Source organism: Nothoprocta perdicaria, unplaced genomic scaffold, assembly GCF_003342845.1.
Source record: "Nothoprocta perdicaria isolate Ctin4 unplaced genomic scaffold, notPer1 scaffold_25, whole genome shotgun sequence".
In the NCBI taxonomy this organism is placed as follows: domain Eukaryota; kingdom Metazoa; phylum Chordata; class Aves; order Tinamiformes; family Tinamidae; genus Nothoprocta; species Nothoprocta perdicaria.
Genome location: NW_020455477.1, coordinates 4,121,850 through 4,143,195, shown reverse-complemented (window position 1 = coordinate 4,143,195; position 21,346 = coordinate 4,121,850). Strand labels below are relative to the sequence as shown.

Below are 21,346 nucleotides of genomic sequence, written 5' to 3'. Positions count from 1 at the left end.
GGTGATTATTTAGAAACACATAATTTAGAGCACACATATTTGCTATTAAGTTCCCATATAATGTTTTATTTTAATTGGAGAAAGCATACCTGTCTAGATGATAATAATAAGATGGAACGTATTTATTTTCATAACATAAAATATTATCTCTGATGAATTTTGCCTCAAGCTATTATGACAAAGACAGGAAGTTAGGTGATACTTTTAACAAGCTTCAGAGCACCACAATCACCACCATCATTCATCTCTTTCTGTGCCAGAATTCCTTTGGATACACATTGAAGTCCAGTGCAATTTTTAACTTTTACAAGTTTGTTAACAGTTTGAAGATGGAAAAAATGAGTTAAACACATTCACTGTTGTATTATATTTCATAAAAAAAAAATTGCCTGAATATGAACACTTGGAAAAATATGAAGGCTCTAGATGAAAAGGTTTAGTTGTCACAATTTTCTGTAGTTCTTCATTATAGTGTTCATAAATTTTGTGATAATTTGATATCATTAAAAATAGGGAATATCACTGCTTCACAAGAGTAGAGATCTTTTTTTTTTTGTTTCATTCTTCCTATGAGTGTAGCTGACTTACTGGTATTAATCCAGATAGAATCTCTTTCCGAGTATTCACATTGCAGAAAATAGGATTGTAGTTCTCCATATCATTTAAAAACACTAAGGTACATGGAAAGGAAAGTTTGATGGATCATTTTTTAGAGTAGCACTATAGTAACTCTAAATATGAGAATCTATGTTTAGATCTACTTCATGGTGACATCAATGGATTTGAGCAGATGTAAGTATTATCTTGACAGGCAAGCTTGTAAGTGCTAATTTTAACTGTGTTAAGAAGAATTGTTCAATGAAGATAAGAAACTTTTCCTGTATGAGCAAAATCCTAGTTTAGGCCTGGCCTCTATTGCTCCTTGGAGTCACTGTGTTAGTTAACCTTTGTATAGCACTGTATTTGCAGTATTAGCTAGTCGTAATTTATGGTACTAATAGAGGTATTAGAATTTAAGTTTGGAGTATTTAGTTACTTAAATTGTATTTGGTATGTTCATTATTTTGCATGTGCTGTGTAGACTTCAAACATACGGAACAAAGCAAACTTTGTCACATAGTGCAGTACAATCTGTAGCTTGTGAACTTTGAAAAGCTTATTTGGCAGATTTTGCAACTGTGCTGAGCAGTTCTTCACAGCTCCCACTTAAAATAAACACCCTTTCTGAAGCCCAGAAGTAGGAACAAATGATAGTCATTCAGCATATGCACAAATAATTCAGAAAGACAAGTCTTGTTTAAAGTCTCCTTTTTAAAGATTTTTTACTTGGCATTCAGGATACATTTGAACACTGCTCGAAAGGGATGGTGCTATTGGTTATATGGTTGCTTCATCTCCAGCCTTGATGCACTAGCGCTATCAGAATATTGTTGCTGGTGAAATACAATTCACTGTGAGTTTTCCGCTATATATTTAGATTTCTCTAGTGAAGTATAGGTTCTTACAAAGGATTTCATTTTATTAAAAAATGAAAGGACTGTACTGTCTTCTGTTTTTTACTTTTGGTTAATTTTATTGAAGAAAAGTAATAATACTATTTGAATAATGCATTTAATGATAAATATTATTTTGTTTTTTTTCTTTTTCTGAATGCTGTGTGCTGTTTTGTAGGTTACACTGGAGAACTATGCCAGTCGGAGATTGATCATTGCATCCAGCAGCCATGCCAGAATGGAGGTACCTGCTCATCCAATATCAACGGATTCAGTTGTCAGTGTCCAGAAGGTAAAGAGCGATGACTTATCTGCTATCTCATATGAATTGCTGTTTTGTGGGCTGTGCTAAGTCTAGTTTTTCAGTTAGAAATATATTTGGAACTGTGTCTTGGACACATTGTTAGTAAATAAAATTCCAGATGAGAAATCTGTGTGTCATCAGCAGTCATACATAAAGCATGTCTGGAGTTTAATGTTCTAGCATATATGTTGAACAGAAAAGCTCCCTCCATCCCCTGATATCTCTACAGTAGAAATGAGGCTACAGCCTTTGAGGGAGAGTGTGAGTGCCCCTTGAATGTGTCCTGTCTTTTGTGTTATCCAGAAAGTGTGACACAGAAGCTGCCCACCTTGCTCTATTTAGGTATTGCTACATCTGGGTCAGTTTGCTAAAAAGTATGTAATAATTCAAAGCCAAAGGAATATTTTCAATCCCCTGAAGTTTCAATTCATTCTCCCTTCTGTTTGGGCTGCTTTTCTTCTCTACGTGAAAGCTTTTCAGTGATTCTCATTGGTAAACACCGTAATCGTGTCGGAGTGAAATGAGGACACTGTGATGCTGAAGTTTAGCTTTTTTTTTGCTAACCGGAATGGCAGATGTCTAAACTGCTCATTGAAACATTTTTCAGGAGTAGATGCTCTCAATTATGAGGTCTTCTATTACTTATAATTAAGATTAGAATCTGTCTGAAAAGACTAGTGCCCTGGAGCAGGCTGTGGGCTCAATAAAAAAAAAAAAAAAAACTTACTTTTCCATATTGTTCTGATCCTAACAGCCTCAGGAAAGCAGTTATTTTGTGGATAGAGAAAACGGGTTGATTTTCTAGATGCCATAGAATAAAATGCATTGTATGAATTTATTAATGACTGCCTTTGCCCCAATTCTTCTGTCGTCTTTTCAGGCATTATCCTCTACCACGGAGGCATATTTTGAGAGCTTTTGGGTTTTGAAGAGCTTTCGTTATTTTTGCAAATAAAGAATAGCTAATTGAAAATTGTAGGTTCAGTAACTTGCAGATTTGCTATTTTTAAAATGTTTTAAAATTTTCCATTTCAAAAAAAAATGTACTATCTGTTTCCAATTTAAGTGAGTCTCTTACTCAGCTGCTGTTATCCTGCTGTGCTTAATCGTAATTGCTCGTTTAGAAGAGGCCTTTCTTTCTAAAGTGCTAATTCAGCACAGTGGGGGAAAGTCAGCCTAGGAGCTCGTATGTGTATAGAAACTGAAAGAGTGGAGAACTTGGAGATAATAATGTGGATGGACAGAAAAGGGTAAAAGAAGATGGAAGTATGAGTTGGAAATAATGAGGAATGATCTGAACATGGTACATTTATATCTCATAAATGAGATCTGTGGTTTATGGAAGAAGCATGTAAGAAGTTATGGAAGATGAGCTTGTGAGGCATTGGAAAAGATTAGATTGAATATGAACATTTCATGATTATTCTTTAGACTATTTTACTGTAAAGGACTCATTTTACTGTATTGAGTCCTTTAATAAAACTAATTTACTGTATGGTTTGACTTGACATTTCCATTTTGTATGTATATATCTTGTATGTGCTTTTAATATGTCAGGAATATGTTAGGAAATAAATATTGACTCAACTTATTTAAAGAGAAAATTTTATTTTACTCTCACATCTATAATGAAGAGCTTGTACAACAATGAGTAAGTTTATTCAGAATTTTCAATCTTAATACTGATGTAGAAGAAATTATTGGGAAGAAATTATTATTTCATAATAATAGTGGATATACCTTGTAAACAAATTTATAGGGATCCTAAAAATCCACATGTAGTAAAAGTATGTTAATGACTATTTGAAGTTTATATTAAGAATAGTTCTGTAAATATCCATATCACTCTTTCAAATATTTGCTCTGATTTTCTTATGCTTTTGCAGTATATTAAATACTTCTGTATTGACAGTAGCATAAATGCCTTCTATGTTAGCTGTTTAGGATGTTGCCTGTCATTTTAGAAGTTTGTTTACTTCATTTTCTTTAAATAACTGAAAAGTTGTACTAAAATTTTGTAAATTCTGAAATCACCTTGAAGTGGAATTCAGTATTCAAATAATTCAAAACAGATGTAGCAGAATATTGGAAATAAATGGCTGTAACTATAGTATATCCTGTGAGGCAGAGAAATTAACAGACCCTTCTTACACAATTACTAAATTCATTGAACACGTAATTAAAATTACATTTTGTGGTGAAGAAAGGCAAGTTGACAAGTTGATAAAGTGAAACAATCGATATTTATATAATATGTATATATTCCGAGTGCTTTAGATATTTGAAGAGCATTTGGGAAGTCTGCTTATAAGATACTATTAAAAAAAAGGTTAGTAGTGAAATATTGTTTTGAGCAAAGCTGGGATTTAGAAAACAGAGTAGATCACTCCTTAGTGACAAACAAATAACCTTCTGTAGCAAGATATTTCTGAAGTGCTGTTGCAAACCATTTTAATATCCTGGTGATATGTTCAGAGGAATTACCTCCAGTGTTACAGCAAAAAATTAATCTTTGATAAAGTTGGCAAGCATCCACCTGACTAAGCGCCTGAAACTTCTTGGGATTTTTGTTAGTTTTTGTACCTGCAGTGATAGAAGTGATAGAAATCTGTTTGTTCCAATTAATATATTTTTGAAAAATACTCACCAACTATAGTGGATTTTGTAGCCACTCTGTAGAAGAAAATAAAGGGCAAACAATATTAAAATTAGGTATCTTAATTTCTGGGTGACTTGGAATTTGCTCTTAAGAACTGATTTTCTTTTCCTGTTGCCAGTTTAATTTCACTAGCTGCAGGTAGCTATAGCCAGGCAACACACTGAACAGGAGTGCCCTAAAATAGCTGCTTGTAAGTGGAAAACAGCAAATTTATGAATGTTCTTACTGTGATTTCTCTGGCTTCAAAAGTGCACAGCTTGACAACTAAAGAAGATAATACGTTGTGATTTGTTAGTGATTTGTTAGTGTTGATTTGCAAGAGCAGTTAGAAAATGCACATTTGCTCCATGCATTTTAATTAACAGAGTGCCAGTGATGTTGCCTGGATTAGAAATAGTTTCACGATTTTTATCTTATCCGGGCTTCACTGTTGATGTAAAAGCCTTTTCCCATATTATATCTTGAAAATATGATTTTTAACTTCTTTAGATTTGCATGCAATAAAGCTTTTTATTATCTTGATTATGTGAAAGTGGGACACACAGCTGTTGCATACATAAGATTTCCCAAGGTTAGTGATGATTATACAATGCAGAATTCTTCATATTGCCATAATAAAATTTAATTTGCCTGAAGAACACTGTTTTTAATTAAAATTTTTTTTATAGCTGTTGAGTTACTAGTACTTTCTGCTAATCTAATGCTTTTACCTGGCATCTTCCCAAATTGTTTCTGTTTTTAAAGGTCTTCTCAATACTTTAACCAGTTTAGCCTCTGTTCTTCATCTTTTAAGATGAACCTAGGGGGAATTTCAGTCCAAGTTTTAAAACTGCATTCTAATTATTTGTTCCTTGTGCTAAGTTTCTGTTTTACCTTACAAAATTACATCATTATATTACATCATATTACATTAATCAGTAGACCTAGCTTTCACAGACTTAACTTCTCACATTTATGTATTTACTGGAACTAGATCCAACATGATAGCAAGGCAAGTTGGTTGTTCCCTAGACTATATAAAAAGCATCTGTATGGAAACCTGAGAAAATCTTTAGCTTCCTTGTTTTTTGCATGACTCTTGGTCTTTCAGTAGGTAAGTAATTAAAGTCCCATCATGCTCAGAAATGTCTTTTACTGAAAGCCTTTCTATCCCTGAAAACATTTCCTCGTCTGCTTTCTGCCATCATCTTGAAGGTTTGTAACATTGTATGAAGAATACCGCCCTAACTTACTGCTCCTACTGTCCTTGACTCCTAGCCTGATCCATTTTAGGGATCCATTTTATGGAACTTTTGCATTCAGATATGTATGTAAATCACTGGTAGAATTGACATTTTAGTCATGTCTGTGTTATACCAGTAATGACCTAGATGCAGGGCTTTTCTTAGACAGCTGAAGAAAAATTCAGAGGTTGTTTAGCTGCAGATAAATAGGAACCTGAATTTCTTTTTTTTTTCCAGCATTTTATTCTGCTTTCTGTCAATGTACTTCTGACTTTACTTTTTAAGTGTATGATTTGTGTTGTATTTCCAACAATTTTCTTGATACTGATTTAGATAAGGAGTAAGAAATCAAAGTGACAGGTCTTCAATTCAGCTGTGTACCTACTGTTTAGATTCTTGTATTTTCAGATGTTTAACGCATACACAAGATTTGAACTTCCAGAATGAACTAAACACATTTCACAGTGCAGTCAAAGATAGTACAAGGGCAACATGTTTTAGTGTATTTTGAACCTGTGTATGTTCTTGAAGTGCTTTGTCACTTGAAACATTAGCCATCTGCCAGCAAGTGCCCTTTGAAGGGACAGGGGAAACAGCATAAGCGAATCACAGGGTGACCTTGTCTAGTTTCAGAGAGTGAAGAGGCTTCACGGGATTCATTGGCTGATCTCCTTGTAGTTAGAGTTGAAAGTCTTTGCAGATTCTTTTAAGTCTGCTTGGGATGTTACAATTCAGTGTGAGTTTGTTCAGTTTGCCAGCAGGCTGTTGCTGGAATTAATTTGCCATTCCTAGTGATGAGGACGTGGAGCTCTTAGGCACCGCTTTACCACACAGGGTAAAGGGGTAGTAAAGGGGTCTTCGGGGGAATAGTGACCAGGCATTTTTGTTTTGTTGAGCGGGAAAAGTGGTGTCTGCAGGAATGAACCAAATATTCATTAAAAGATTATACTTCAATGCAAAGAACAATTTGTTTTTTTGTTTGGTAGGCTGCTAAATTCAGTTGTGCTTTTCTGATATATTTTATGGTACAGTATGATGTATGTAACACAGACTATAGGTAGCATATGGTAATTTGTTCAAATATTCTTTTCTACATTTTTGTTTAAAAAAAACTTCCTCAGAAGTATACCTATTTCTTTGTGTATAATTTTAGATATGCTAATGGCTTTATTTTAGTTATTAAATTTGTATATGTGCCAAAATGTTTACTTACCAAAGTTGTTTAATTCTTCTAGGGTTTTTAGGAACCTCTTGTGAAGAAAAAATAGACCCTTGTGCTTCATCTCCCTGCCAGAACAATGGAACTTGTTATGCAGATAGACTTGCCTTCTCCTGCAGTTGTAGTCCTGGATTTACGGGACCTGTGTGTGCTCAGCTGATTGACTTCTGTGCTCTGAACCCTTGTGCACATGGCATTTGTCGCAGTATTGGAACTAGTTACAAGTGCCTCTGCATCCCTGGTTTGTACCACAGTTACATGTTGTAAATTTTAATTGAAAATATCCTGTATGTAGCTTGCAGTATATAGTTTTAAATTACTTTTTCTTTTCAGTTTATAAAACACATTGATCAGATGTTCTTTCTCTTTAATAATAGAAAGCTACACATTCCATTTGGAAAATCAGAAACTGTAGGATAAGCACTGAAAATACCCACCGAGTCCCATGTGACTTGGTTTATATATACATATATAAACATTATACATATATACATATATACATATATAAACATTTATATATATACAGATGTATTAAAAAAACATGGTCTGCAGAATAAATCCGTGTAAGGTAAGATATCAGTGTCCCTGAAATTACAAAATTTGGCTGAGAGAATGGAAAATGTGAAACTGATAATTGAACAAGGAGTGGAAAGTACAAGATAACTCTTCTGAAGAAAGAGTGATGCATGGCATATGTAGGACTACATTGGATTTTTTTTCCTTCAGATTCTGTGAAAATATGACCACGTATTTTGTACTAATGAAAACATTTATAAAGTGAAAATAAAATCATCTTTGTTTATATTTGAAAAATTCTTACATTCTTTTTTTTAAAAAACAATATTTTCCTCTGAAGTTTATACTTGAAAACAACAAAAATTAAGGAGGAAAAATATCTTCACAGTACAAAGATAAACTAAGCAGCGAAAAAGGATAGGTAATAGCTCTTCACATGCATGGCACTGTTATGGGCCTGTTGTTTCATGAAGTTCCAGTCGCTGTTCTGCCAGTTCTCTGCTTCTTGCCTTGGCTTCTGGGAAACCAGTCACAATTCTCCGTCTCTTTTTCCTTTCCTCCTGAGTTAGTAGGATCTGGAGGAAGCAGGCCATTTGCAAAATTATCTATATTTATATGTCTAAAATAGACAAGTACTTTTAAAGATTTCTAGTCTGAATGTTACTACATTCAACATCCAGACGTTTTCCTGTTACCCAAGAAAGTAGTATCAACTTATGTGTTTGTCTTGAAGTGCTTCAGTGTTGCTTTGAGTAACTGAAGCATGAGGAAATTCCAGATGTAGAGTCAAGTTTGAAACCGCCTAAAGTGCAGTTCATTGTTTATGAAACTGTTGTGTAAAATATTCATTGACACTATTGTGTAAAGTATGTTGTGTGAAGTATTGTTTATAAGAACAGTGGATCAGCTTTTGAAAATAAGTCATCACTCATTAAATCAGCAAATGTGAAAAGAACAGGTGTCAGCATTATGAAGTCTTCAGCATAAGGAATCCTGCTGGGCAGCAAGATTCCTTATGCTGATGCTGGCCCTCTGGAGAGGGAAGCCACAGCTTGTTTGGGTGATTTCGCAGCACTGTTGCTGGAATGCCCTTTTTGTAGTGTTCTGATTTTGAAGTCAGCATCCTTTCATTGGAAACAAGAAACTGGCTGTGTATCATTCATCTTAGCTCCAAGTTTCGTGCATATATACCAAAACGACCCTCCTCGAGATTGTGATAAAATAATAAAGTATATTTTGACCAGATTTTATAAAACCTAAAAACAAAGGTATTTTTTCAAACTCACATCAATGAGCAGTAGTAACTTTTCAAGTGTGTCTAGCTTGCTTTGCATTGATTCTGCTAGATCTGTGTTTAGCTGGTACAGAAAACACCACTTTTTGTGCATTTGCTGCTGAATTTTCTCCACTAGAAGGGACCAATTTTGTTTCAAGAGAGAATTTCTAGCAAAATCTACAGTAGTAGCACTTTCAAAGTGTCAAAAACATTCATTGTTACTTAGAGAACAAGAAAAGGGCTTGAAATATCAGTTTTCTTTGGACAAGTATTCACAAATGGCCAGAACCTAATGGAAATTTGCGTTGTAGACTTGGCAGATTTGTAACTAAGTCACATACTTTTTTTATAAAAGGGAAAAAATATATGAATGTGTAATGGCAGATTATACCATATTAGCATTTTCAGAATTCACTAGCTATCCAGCAGACATGAATGTACACAAGCAAGATTATCAGAATCTCACATAACAGCTTCTTTTTAACCATCCAGAAGCATTACCATATTAAAAAAAAAATCCATTATATGGACAGATTTTCAGAGAGTGTCCTAATTTCTTCTGCTAGTAGCTTTTCTGAAACTAGAGGGCAGGTATATTTTCATGGCAAGATATGTCAAATTATTCAGGTGACTGCAAATGTGTCTATCTCAGGTTATTCCATAAATAGTCCAGGCACTTTTTAACCGGGCTAAAGAATGGCATTATATAAGACAGAGTACAAGGTACTTACATGTGGTTTGTTTTATACATTTCAGGTCATGAATATGAAAAGTCCTTCATCACAAATTTTCAGTCTTCCTTTTTGAAGTGTTTTATTGCTTTACTCTTGATCTGCATAATAAAGGAACCCCTAACCAATAGGATTAGGTTCCAAGATGAAGAGCAAGAGGCCTAATCATATTTAAATACAGCCTGCATATTCTGTTTTATCAACAGAACAAACTAGAATCCTTATCTGCTGGTAATTAGTTCCGTGTTTGACAAAAATAAATTTTGCTTGCAGGTAGTTGAACTTGCCAGGTGCTCTTTGTCTAAATTCATTGTTAGAGCTGAGAATTTGATAGTTCAGTGTTTACTGCTTCATTTCAGATATTCTTTTTCACTCCCCAACCCCAGGAGGACTCCAGCAGAGTAGAAAGTAAAAATAGATGTGAGGTTCAAAAAAAAAAAAAAAAAAAAAAAAAAAATGCAAGGAGAAAGGGGGAAAAAAACCCAGCAAGTAGGAATATAAGAATTGTGGTTGTGTTAACCGATTCTTTGACCACCTACTTAGTATTTTGTTAATTTGTTAAGCTTTCAAACATCAATCCGCTGTTTTTCTAGCTCTTCACAGTAGCTGCAGTTAGGGGATGGCTAAGGAGCATCATTAGAGTGTGGAGAAGCAGTTGAGCTGATGAGCTTCCTAACTGGACAATGGGGAAAGCAATCAAAGTGTTTGTACCTTTTGATCTTTAAGCAGTTTCTAACATGTGACTGAAGCTACATTTGACTAAATCAAAAGAGAAACCAATGAAGAACTGTGTTAAGCCTACCAGTGCTCTGCATGTTCTGACAAGTTCTGAAAAGAACTGTCAGAAAACAAATGCTTCAACGTGTAGAAGCTGAATCACAAAAAGAGATACTATAGCCTTGCATAACCTGTGAGAGGATATAGTAAGTCCACTCTAGACTTCACAGTTAGTGTGAAAAAATGCTTCTGAATTTCTAGTGAGAAAGGGGATCCAATTTCTGGAGTATTGGGAGCTGTCCAGCAGGAGGTTTCTTTCCGAAGTCTTCCACTGTAGGAAAAACTAGGTATTTCTGATTTGAAGGAAACATGGAAAGCTTTAATCTTCCCCAGTATGCACCTTGCTTGCACTTCAAATGCAAAAAGCTAGTTAAATATTCTTGGCAAACTAAACTTCTTTTTTTCTTGATATTTAACACCTAAACGTTGATATAAACACCTAAACACCTGAGGAAACGTTGTTGTCAGTTCTATTCAAAAAATCTTTATCACTCAAAGAATAAAAATAATCTTACACTTCTGTTATGGGAACTTTTATATGAACAGTACAAGACTTGTGCAGTTTGATTTGTGATTTGATTTATGCAGGAAAAAAATGCCAGGTTGAATCAGAGGGGTTGCATCTAAAGAATAATGAGTATTGCTTTTTTTCTTCTTTCTTATCTCTTTTCATTGTTATGTATTCTCCATTATGGTTTTTGGAAGATGTTTTTTGAGGGAGTCTTTCAGGGATCTTTCTGTGTCACAGTATATCAGCAGCCTTTGAAGCAATTATCTTCAAACTTTATCCCCATGAATTAAAAAACATAGTTAACATCTTCGTAGATCAGCATTTAGAAGACAGCATGGCACATGCTTTATCAGTTTGTTTAGTTATCTATAAGGTACACATTAACAGCTAAATTTGAGGATCCTAGGTTATAATTCCTAAATAACTGAAGGAGGGGCTGTTAGAGCATGGGCTAACACACGTTTTTGATATCTTCATCAAAAGGCAATGTGATCCTCTTATGCCTCTGATGTATCAAAGCTGAATTCTGACAGTTTTGCCTGCAGGCACCTTGGCAGCCACTTCTACGTCCATTATTTGTGAAATGGATGAATCCAATTTGTGTGTGGCTTGGTAGCGTTATCAAGGGTTAATACTAATATTCTGACTGCATAAATATATTACCAAACATTGATAAGAAAGACATTATCTCTGCCTTTTGAGAGCCTGAGGCTTCCAGCCTCTCAGCCTCAGTGTGCTAGCCCCCAGAATACCACCTTCTTTTATGGGGATCTTTCATTTTTCAAGCCTATACATTCTTTCCTATATTAATAATAATTTTACCAATTGACATTTTAGAGCTGTCTTCTGTCTTAGTTTTATAGTATATCTGAAACATGCTGTTTTAAAACCTTCAAAGGCCATCAATTTTACTTTTTATATTTGGTCCTGAGAAGCTGTGTTCTTTTTCTGAGGTGTGAGAGAGGATAACATTTCCTATTAAGGAGGGGAAGGACTGCCGTTTTTTGCAACCTGAATGCTGTGCTTCTTTTATGCACCATTTCTACCAGCAGGCATACAATGTCAGCTGGATTTTTGTCTGTGTTACTTCTGCCTCAAAAATTAAACAAGAGAGGAATTTTAAACAGTTCCAATTAGCCCAAGGTCTGTGATAGTCTCCCTGCCTGGCAGGCAGTTCAGTTTCCATGTTTTCTGACCATTGTGCAGATTTGAGAAATGATAAATGATAGTTGTTATACTTGCAGATCTGCAAAATTTGTAGAACACACACCAGCAATCGTTAGTGACTGATTTTGTTGTAATTGTAGTTTTGGGTAACATGGGTAACAAACATGATCCAATAGCTTATACAGAACAGCTAATTTGTAGACATTACCTTGAAAGGCAGCTTTTGAATGTTCCCTTTTCAAAAATGAAAAAAAAAAAAAAAGTGTAAGCCATTTCTAAGATGAATATAGATAAAATATTCAAATGTGGAATTCAAAAGTGTATACAATGATGCATACAGCAGTAGATATCATATGTGTTTGTTAATTGCATATGAAATTTTACCAGTAAACCTTTAATTGTGTGCATGCTTACCCCAAAAGTGACCAGCTGGCGTAAATTCCAGGTGACATATCCTTTGGGTTTGTGTTCTCAGTTTTCAGAAAAGCCTTACTTCTTAGCAAGAAATTGTATTATATTGAGACTTTTTACAGCCTTAACTTTCCTAAGAACAGACTAAACTGAGAAAGGGAAAAATCTAAGGCTGTAAACAACCTTGAGCAGAAATGATTTCCTGAATGCAAGTTTTTTTTTTGTTATTGGATGAAATATTTCCTCTCATGTGTTTCAATACTGTCTGCGTTTTAATGCAATAGAATATAAATAGTTTAATGAGGTGATAAGAGGAAGCTTGTGAATTAGTTTGTCATGAAAGCTCACTGTCCTTTTAGGTCCCAGGTCTGCAGTTGGAATCATGTAAGCATATCCTTGAAACATGTGAAATTGTGTTGATGTCACTGGGCTGCCTTCATCTGCCTTGTTCAGGGTCATGCAGTGTAGAGTTGCACAGTTCTAAAGACCATGCCAAGATAAAACCTTTCAGTGAGGTTCACATTAAATAATTGAGTCCTTGTTGCCTAGTCCTCTATAGATTAAAAAAGAAATACAGTGTTTGGACATTTGGGTTTTTATGCTCATCACCTGTTCAAGAATTATTCTTGATTTAAAAAAAAAAAAATCTTATGATCATTTGTTGGTTTGCTCATTTAGAGACTGATCCATGAAACCAATGGGACCCCTACAGTGTCTTTTCACAGAACAGTCAGTTCCTGACTGTCTTTTAAATTTTGTCAACTTGCATTGAATCCCGCTAGACATTCCTGCAAATATGGAATTTTTGTCCCGCTCTCTTGATTTGTTGAGATGTTAAGTGAGGATAAGCTCTGGGAATCACTGCTGAGGAGGTAGCATCTCAAACACTTCCAAGAGCTTTCTACTTTCTTCTTTGTTGATTTGTGAAGGGAGAGGAATCTTCTCCCTCTATTCGTTTTGCCAGCCTGGCTGTGCTGATATTCTTGAGGGATGTGCAAGCCGTCTTGTATGTTTTACCCCATCAGCTGCTCTTGAAGCCAGTAACTTTTTTTTTTTTGTTGCCTTCTTGACCCAGATTGTGCTTTCCATTTCACCTTTTCTTTGTGAACAGTTTCTAAAACAGCCGTCAAGCAGAGACCTCACCTAATGCTAGGGAGCATAAGACAAATAATATCCAGTCAAGGCAAGCCTTGGGAATTTGGAGAAGAGCAGAAACAGAGCTTGTTCTGTCTTTATAGAGAAGAGAAGCAGATGGGCCTGTCACTGTGTCTGCTGTGGGGACATCTGTGTTTTAGGGTTTTGTTTTTTTCAGGTTCCCTGTCCATTCCCCAGCCCCTGAAGAGAGCTCCCCAGAATGGGACAGTTGAGCAAGTTGAGCTTGCATGCACAAAACTGCCAGTACTCACTATGTAATGACATGGAGAAAAGAAAAAGAGTTTAATAAGTTTATTTGCCCTTTTTGAAGCTGTAATGTCAAATCCTTTTATCTGTTCAGGACAGATGTGCTATCAATGTAGCTATGGTTTCTTCCTTCCCGGATGTGTCCATAGGCAAGCTGTATAGCCCCAAAGGAGTGAAGAGCTGCGCTTGGCTTGACTTATCACTATAAAAGCATGGAGTCTTTATATTGGTATTAGAAGAAGAAGGAGTAACTAGACTCTGTTACTCTAAAGTTATCTACAAAAAATGCTTTCAATCCATTTGATTTCTTTATTAAAAAAGTACAAGTGATTTATGTAGTATTTTTGAAGATACAAATGGCAGCTAAAACATGGTTGATTCATCATATTATTAAAAAGCAGGAATACAAAAGATAAATACTTGTGAGGAATTATATAATGTCTCCAGTCGTGTGTGTGTTCCCCCCCGCCCAAATTCACAGACAATTCAACCCATCTGTTGTAGCAGGGTGAGGACAGTGAGGGTGAAATAGTGTGTGTAGGTGACATCTGCCCTCTTGTGGAGGGAAAAAATATTTTTCCCTCACTATGTTTGCATAGTTAGGATTTTGCACACAAGGAACTATCAGTCGGTTCCCTTTGAGGGGTGAAAACTGTGTAAAATCAGGTCAAAATATTTGTTCTCCAATTATCTTAATTACACCTGTGTTGTGAAGGAAACTCCCATGTTTTTCTCCTAAACTTTCCAATTTCTGTAGTTTGAACATTGGCTACAGATGGCACTGCATAAGGATATCTTGTTTCTTCCCAAGCTAGATGAACTAGAATGGAAAATGGTAAAGGCTTATTTGAAACTGCCAGCTTTAATATGTACTATTGGCCTTCATCAGAAATTTCAAGAATACTGAGCAGATTGGAAGGACTATAGCAAGTTTTATTCGAAACAGATAAAATATCCCTACTCTATTTACAGAGTCAGGCAAATATTGTAAAATAACAGCCCAATAGGAAAAAGAGAGGGAAATAATCACTTTGTACAAAGCGTCCTTGGCAGTATCCTTTGGGCAATAGTATGTGCTAGTGATTCTACCTTCAGCTTTTCATGGCTGGCTGAAGATGAGATGGTTTGAACGCAAACCTGAGGCATCCGAGGCAATTCTCCATGTTAATCAGCTGGGTGATGCAGTTGCCAGTAAGTTCCCAGCTTTTGCCTTGCTCAGCTGCAGGGGAAGCTGCGCGATGCCGCATGGCAAATGCTGGGGCTTGCAGTTGTTAGTGGAACATAGACAATAGCTCAGTAGATGTGGGAGAAAATGAAATAGTTTGTTTACCTGGTCATTTGCTAGAATTTCCAAAACGGTGTATGCATTATGAAAGATGCATCTTTTAGTACAAAAATATTTGTTTCTTCTTTGGGAAAGATAAAAGTATATTTTAATACAGGCATACAGTATTTTTACATAATAGAAAGTGGCTGTTGTTTAGGTTCTGAACCACTTAGCAATTCCTGTACCTTAAGGGAGCAGTGGGAAAATGATTCAGCAAGACTTCAAATAAGGCTTCAAATAAGACTTCAAATAATAAAATAAGGAGTAAAATAAGCTTCTTAGTGTCAAATTGTCCTTAAGGTAATGAGGCTTAAAAGTTCTTTGTATTTAATACCAAATGATACTACCAATAATGTCAATATTATCAAGCAAACATGTTTTAGAATTGTTTCTGCTTATTTCCTTGGTTACCCTATACTAATTTACGCTTTTACTTAATATGAGTAGGTACTGCTTTGACCTCATGCACTGTATATAGAAAGTCCTTTCAAGTAATTTTAAGATCAGTGATCCATATGATGCACTAAACTGTGAGAAAAGCACTGGTTCAAGTGGATTGACTCTTGCTTCTTTACCTCATGGTACAGAGGATCCCGTAAGTGGCCCTTAGCCCTTCTCACAGCTTTTCTGCATTCCTGCCTTCTCTGGCTGCCTAACCAGCCAATGATGCCTGCCAGTCTCTTGGGAATTTGAAAATCAAGCGGCTTAATGCTCCTGCGGTGCTTTGGGAGCACCGTTTTACAGCACTGACGTGAAAATACGTTGTCTTTCTAAGTGCTGTTGTGTAATTAGCATCGCTCTGATGCAAATTTGTGGTGCTGTGAGTCTCCAAGAAAACTGGTGGATATTTTGCTGTTAGATTATTCCATTTTACAGAGTGCGATAATTTACACTGCTACTCGTGGCCTTGGTCATCTGCCTCTTGGCTTCCAGCCTCGCTGCTGTTTACCACATTGGATGTGACTGAGAACTTTCAGTACATTGTGCTCCCTTGTGTTTTTTTGTTTGGTTTTTGGTAATTTTAGCTAAGGAGCAGATGTCCTTGACGTCTGCGCATATCTGCACAGTATATTTCGATTAGCAAACATCTGCCTACAATCTATAGGGATTTAATTGAGGGCTGTTACTGTGAAGTGATTCATAGCATGTTGTGTTTCCTCTTCATATTCTTTAGGTTACCATGGCCTTTACTGTGAAGAGGAATATAATGAATGTCTTTCTACCCCCTGCCAAAATGGAGCTACCTGTAGAGACCTTGTCAATAGCTATGAATGCACATGCCTTGCTGAATATGAAGGTAAAATGTGGTCTTCCCTCCAACTTTTGGAATTTTTCTGCAATTTTTTTTTATCGTAGGTTCTGTTACAAAGACATGCAGTACCCTCCACTGTGGTAATAACCCATCTTCATAAGTAAAAGGAAAGAAAAGTCAATCTTGATTTCAAAATCTTTATTCAAGTGAGAAGTTCAGATTTAGCTGGTCTGTATAGGTAGTTGCTCCTGTGAGAAATATATGGCCTTTTAAGAGGATAAATGGCTTTTCTCTGTTCTTAGACACATCTTTTTGAGTTGTTTTAAAGACATATTAGAATGTGAAAAAGTAGTCGTTTTGGGACTGTTCTCCCATGTTAACAGAATCCATTCTTATGTTATAACAGAATCTGCTTTTAGAATTTGTAAAATAAAGGAAAAGAGTCACATATTTTACTGTACAAAATTATTTATCTTGCAGTAGATTTCTTTTTTTTCGGTTTGAGTAACCTATTTCACCTTTCTGTGGTATGTTGCTTTGGAGGGTAAAATATTGTGTTATTTTGTCTGAATTTTGCTGAGGAGATTTTAAAAATAACTCTGATATTGCTGTTATATATTTTATATATGTACACACACACACATAATTTTCATGTGTATACACATATATATAATTTATATATATATATATATACACTCATATATATTTCTAATTTCTTTTTACATGGAATGACTATGTTTTAAGGAATGTTACCCAGGCATTTTCTCATTAAGATTAAACACTTATCTGGGTTGAGAAGTGATGCTTAGTTAGCAGCTGCTTGAGGCTAAATATGCATTTCTTGCTGGTGATTGCACTGCTCTCTGACAGCAGATAAAGAGCAGTCCCATCCTTCCAGCAGACCAGTGAGGAAATGACCCTCAGCTTTTCATGACATTTTAAAGAGCCCTTAACCATAATGTTATGAATTTGTTCCGTTCTCACCCTCCCGTATGTGCAAGTGAAGGCACTGCGTGTGCAGCACCCGACTTACAAGGAGCTCATTCTACCTCGGATGCCAGCAGGGCAGCTGCTCCTGCAAGCCTTTTGCACCACATGCCCATTAGGGCACCCTCTTTGCTCCACGCTTCCAGTGCTGACTTGCGGGGATGAATAGAGCTCCAGGCCTCGGCTCAATGTTACTGTGCGGGCAGTACTAAAGGCTTCAGTTTTAGCAGTACCAACACAGACCTCCCCTCTCTGCAGTCCTCTGCAGTCCCTCTATACCAGGAAAAATGATGCATGAAACTGTGACATTAGATCTTCCTTCCCCATCCCCAGGTGGCAATCTGCTGTGCTTTTGATTCTGTATCCCAGATTATCCTATCTTCTGCAAAGCAACACTAATGAATTCATGTAGCTTACATGTGAAAATGAGACATCAAAGACAGGGGCTTGAAGCTACCTGACCCAAGTGTTCATTTTTTGCTCTAAATTTGAATAAATTGATTTCTCTTTTTATTGTCTTATCAAACAATATTTCTTCTCAGTTTCCTGAAAAGTCAATGAAAGGCTTATTTACATTATTAAAATTCATTACATAAATTTATTAATGAGGACAATTACTGTTTAAATCCTATTGAAAAGTTAGCTGATCAGCTTGTGCTTTGCTATACCACTGTTTTTCCCTAGGTGGTCCACCAGGTCTTGTTAAAGAGCAGAAGCTGTCCTAACTTTCTACCTCTTTTGTCCCAAAGCCTTGGTGGGTGAGGGCATGAGGAGTGGTGTGTATGTTAAAATTCAACAACCATTACATATATGACTTAAAACAGCACTGATTTACAAAGACTAACCTCACTGACTTCAGTATCTTAATTGTCATTTGATGAGCGTCACCAGAGACGGTCGGGCTTTGATGGTGCACATCGTTGCTGTCATCCAGGTGGAATTAAGACATTGCAAACACTGATTTCAGGCTGTCAGCATGGTTAATGTTCACAGCAGTTATTAATTTTACCTTTTCAGGAAGGCATTGTGAATTATACAAAGATCCTTGTGTTAACATCAACTGTCAGAATGGTGGCACTTGTGACAGTGAAGGTCTAAATGCTACTTGCATTTGTTCACCTGGATATGCAGGTAAGTAATTGTAAATTACACAGAATGTTTAATTGTTATTCATTGTGTCCAGATGCCAAATAGCATTTGTTCAAGAAAATAAATTAATTCAAACATTACGGAATTATAACCAGTCCTGTGGGAGCAAGAAATCATTGATGTTACAACTGTTTTGAACTTCAAAATTTTGCAGCAAGTATCTGTTACTAAAGAGAATTCACTAAGCTAACACCTATTGAATATTCTTTGTGGCATTTTTGCTTGAGACGAGATTGCATTTTAAAAATAACACTTTGAACACTGCCAGGTAAGCCAGTATACTAATTGGACACTATTGAAACTGGAAAATGTTAACCTTGACCTAGTAGTTACTCTGAGCTGAGGAAAGAACTCATTCTGTTACCTTAATATGTAATTGCTGAAAGCCTTTAAGTGCTTGTTATAAATCAATTTACACTTTTAGAGTAATAGGAAGCAGCCTGTTAAATCCTTTTGCCTTGTATTTAAACTGACATGATTGGTATAATCCAAATATCTGCTGTCAAGATAATTTACAACCTGGTGCTTTGTTAGTCATATAACGGAATATCCAGTGTGATAGCAATAGATGAATCTGTCCATAACTGTTTTGAAGATAAAATGATGCTTTTAGTTCTGTGCTAATTGAAGTGCAATTTAAAAAAAAGATTTGGCGTTCTTTGGTACCATGTCTGTTTCTCTGCATTACAGACTATCTACATTATAATTGTAATTATTGTATACACTTCAGAATATACATGGTAAATTGTTACATCCCATTTGTCTTAGAGAAACAAACATGTTTATGATTAAAGCAATGAGAGGCAATTTGAATGAGGTTAGTCAAGTCGCTGAGACTTCAGATTTTGTTTCTGCATGGTTGAATGAAGATCCTTCTTGGAGGCTCTGTGGTACTTATTCTTTAACCACTTCAAGAAATAACTTTGATATCCTGAGAATGAAGATGTTATTGAGCTGTAAGGTATCATGCAGTTAGAAGAAAATCAAATGACATTGATTGACATTGGTAGCATACCTGATCAAATTCAGCTACTCTAAGGAAGATTTTTTTCATTTTATTTTTTCCTGATATAAGGTGAAGAATGTGAAATTGATGTAAATGACTGTGACAGCAACCCATGTCACCATGCTGGGACTTGCATAGATCAGCCCAATGGTTATACCTGTCACTGTCCACATGGGTGGGTTGGCGCAAACTGCGAAATACGTAAGTTTATAGAACTTTATATATACATTTTTTTTTATATTTGTATTGTTAGTTGTCATAAAAACTCCTAAAAGTTTTGCATATAAGAAGTTATAGCAAAGAAATGTATTGTTGTCTCCTAGTATCTATGTGCACAGATATCCTGAATCTTCTGTAAATTATTGAAATTCTGCTAAATGAATTTTTAGCTAATGCCATAATATTTTGAAAGGATTTGTAAGTAAAAACTTCTGTTTCTGGTGACCTGCTTTGAGGAGTGTTGGACCAGATTTTCAGACAAGCAATTTCACAGTTGGGCACTAATAATTTCCTTTCTTTGGAAGTGACCTTAAGCCTCAACATTTATTTTACACTTGCCTTGGGTAAGCACTATAAGCGTGGTACTAATAGACAGACTTGTATTGACTTTTGAGTACCTGTAGTCCTGTTAGTGTTTCTACATGGAGGAATAAGCTGCCTCCAGCCTACTGTGAAAAATCCTCTTTCATTGGGAATCTATTGAATGAAAGTCTGTTGCCAAACGTGAGGACTGCAGAATAGCATTGCTAGCTAGGCCAGAGGGGATGGTGGTGCTCCCCTTTTGTTGTCTCTGCAAAGGGCACGCACTGCTGCCTTGCATGCTGCTTAAGTCTCAGGACCATGATGCTGCATATTCTATGTATGCTATATATACTGTATTGTTATGCTACATATACTATATTGTTCATGCTCTACAGCGCCCAGATGAGTTTTTGCCATTAAGGCTGTTAGTGATGCCTGAAAAATGCACTTCCAGGTTAATCAGCAAGGCACTGCATCTCTGCCTTCCTTATCTAATAAATAGTGGGCTGACAGAGAGAGGACTTTAATTCATTGAGAATACAATAACGATCCCTGGAACATACTTCCTGGGGCACCTACATGTAGCAGCAGTTATGTCTTTGTTACATGAGAGAACAGGCAGGTACCAAAAGGAGCCGAGAGGCTTGGCTTGCCTAGTGAGCCCTGCAGAGGTGCCCCACGCAATCGGTGACACGTTCTGGGATCCCTTCCTGGCCCTCATGCTCTAGTGTCACTCGAAGCTTGGCTCTTTGCACCACGGCTACATAATAAGAGACACGTGAACACATGGGCAATGGTGAGATGAACACAGTGTGCGTTAGGATGATAGGGAGAAACAGCAGCGCTTGGTGCTTGCTGTTTTACATCTTCTGACCGATTTGCTCTTTTATCTTGTGGCTGCTGCAACAGAAGGCAGGGAATTATCTGAATGTCAGATGGCATTGATAACTGCAAGGCTGATCCTTAGCCAAAAATATTAGACCTTTTTTTGGAAAAGAGATGCTACAGTATTGTGCATGTCAACTGCTCCCTATTGAAGAGGTTGAAATGATGGGGTTTTTTTCTACCAAATAAGCTATCTATTAAAATGCATGTATGCTCTAATAAATGTTTATATATATATATATATACACACACACACACGCATACACACACTAGTAGCAATATAAAAAAAAAAATCTCCAAAATTCTTTCTTGAATTGGTTTACAGAATTGAAAATATATTTTCAATTTTCAGTTAGTTAACAGAATTGAAAAAATATTTTTCAAGGAAAAAATATTTTTGACACTTATTTTGAAGCTTATTTTGAAAAAAACAATTACACTTAAAATTTAAGGGTTACCTGTAGTTTCTTCAAAAAGCTGAACATCAGCAGATGTTGTGCATTCCCTTGCTACTAATGTCAAATTGCCAA

At 36.0% G+C, this 21,346-nt stretch overlaps 1 protein-coding gene across 1 annotated transcript in view; it reads left to right on the top strand.

The window, feature by feature from the left end:
- Positions 1–21,346, top strand: part of DNER (delta/notch like EGF repeat containing) — an 89,630-nt gene that overhangs the window by 62,283 nt on the left and 6,001 nt on the right. The window contains exons 7-11 of the mRNA XM_026040075.1: positions 1,672–1,785; positions 6,915–7,139; positions 16,190–16,312; positions 18,272–18,385; positions 19,479–19,610. Of these exons, the coding sequence (XP_025895860.1) occupies positions 1,672–1,785; positions 6,915–7,139; positions 16,190–16,312; positions 18,272–18,385; positions 19,479–19,610 (708 nt within the window). The remainder of the gene's footprint in view (positions 1–1,671; positions 1,786–6,914; positions 7,140–16,189; positions 16,313–18,271; positions 18,386–19,478; positions 19,611–21,346) is intronic.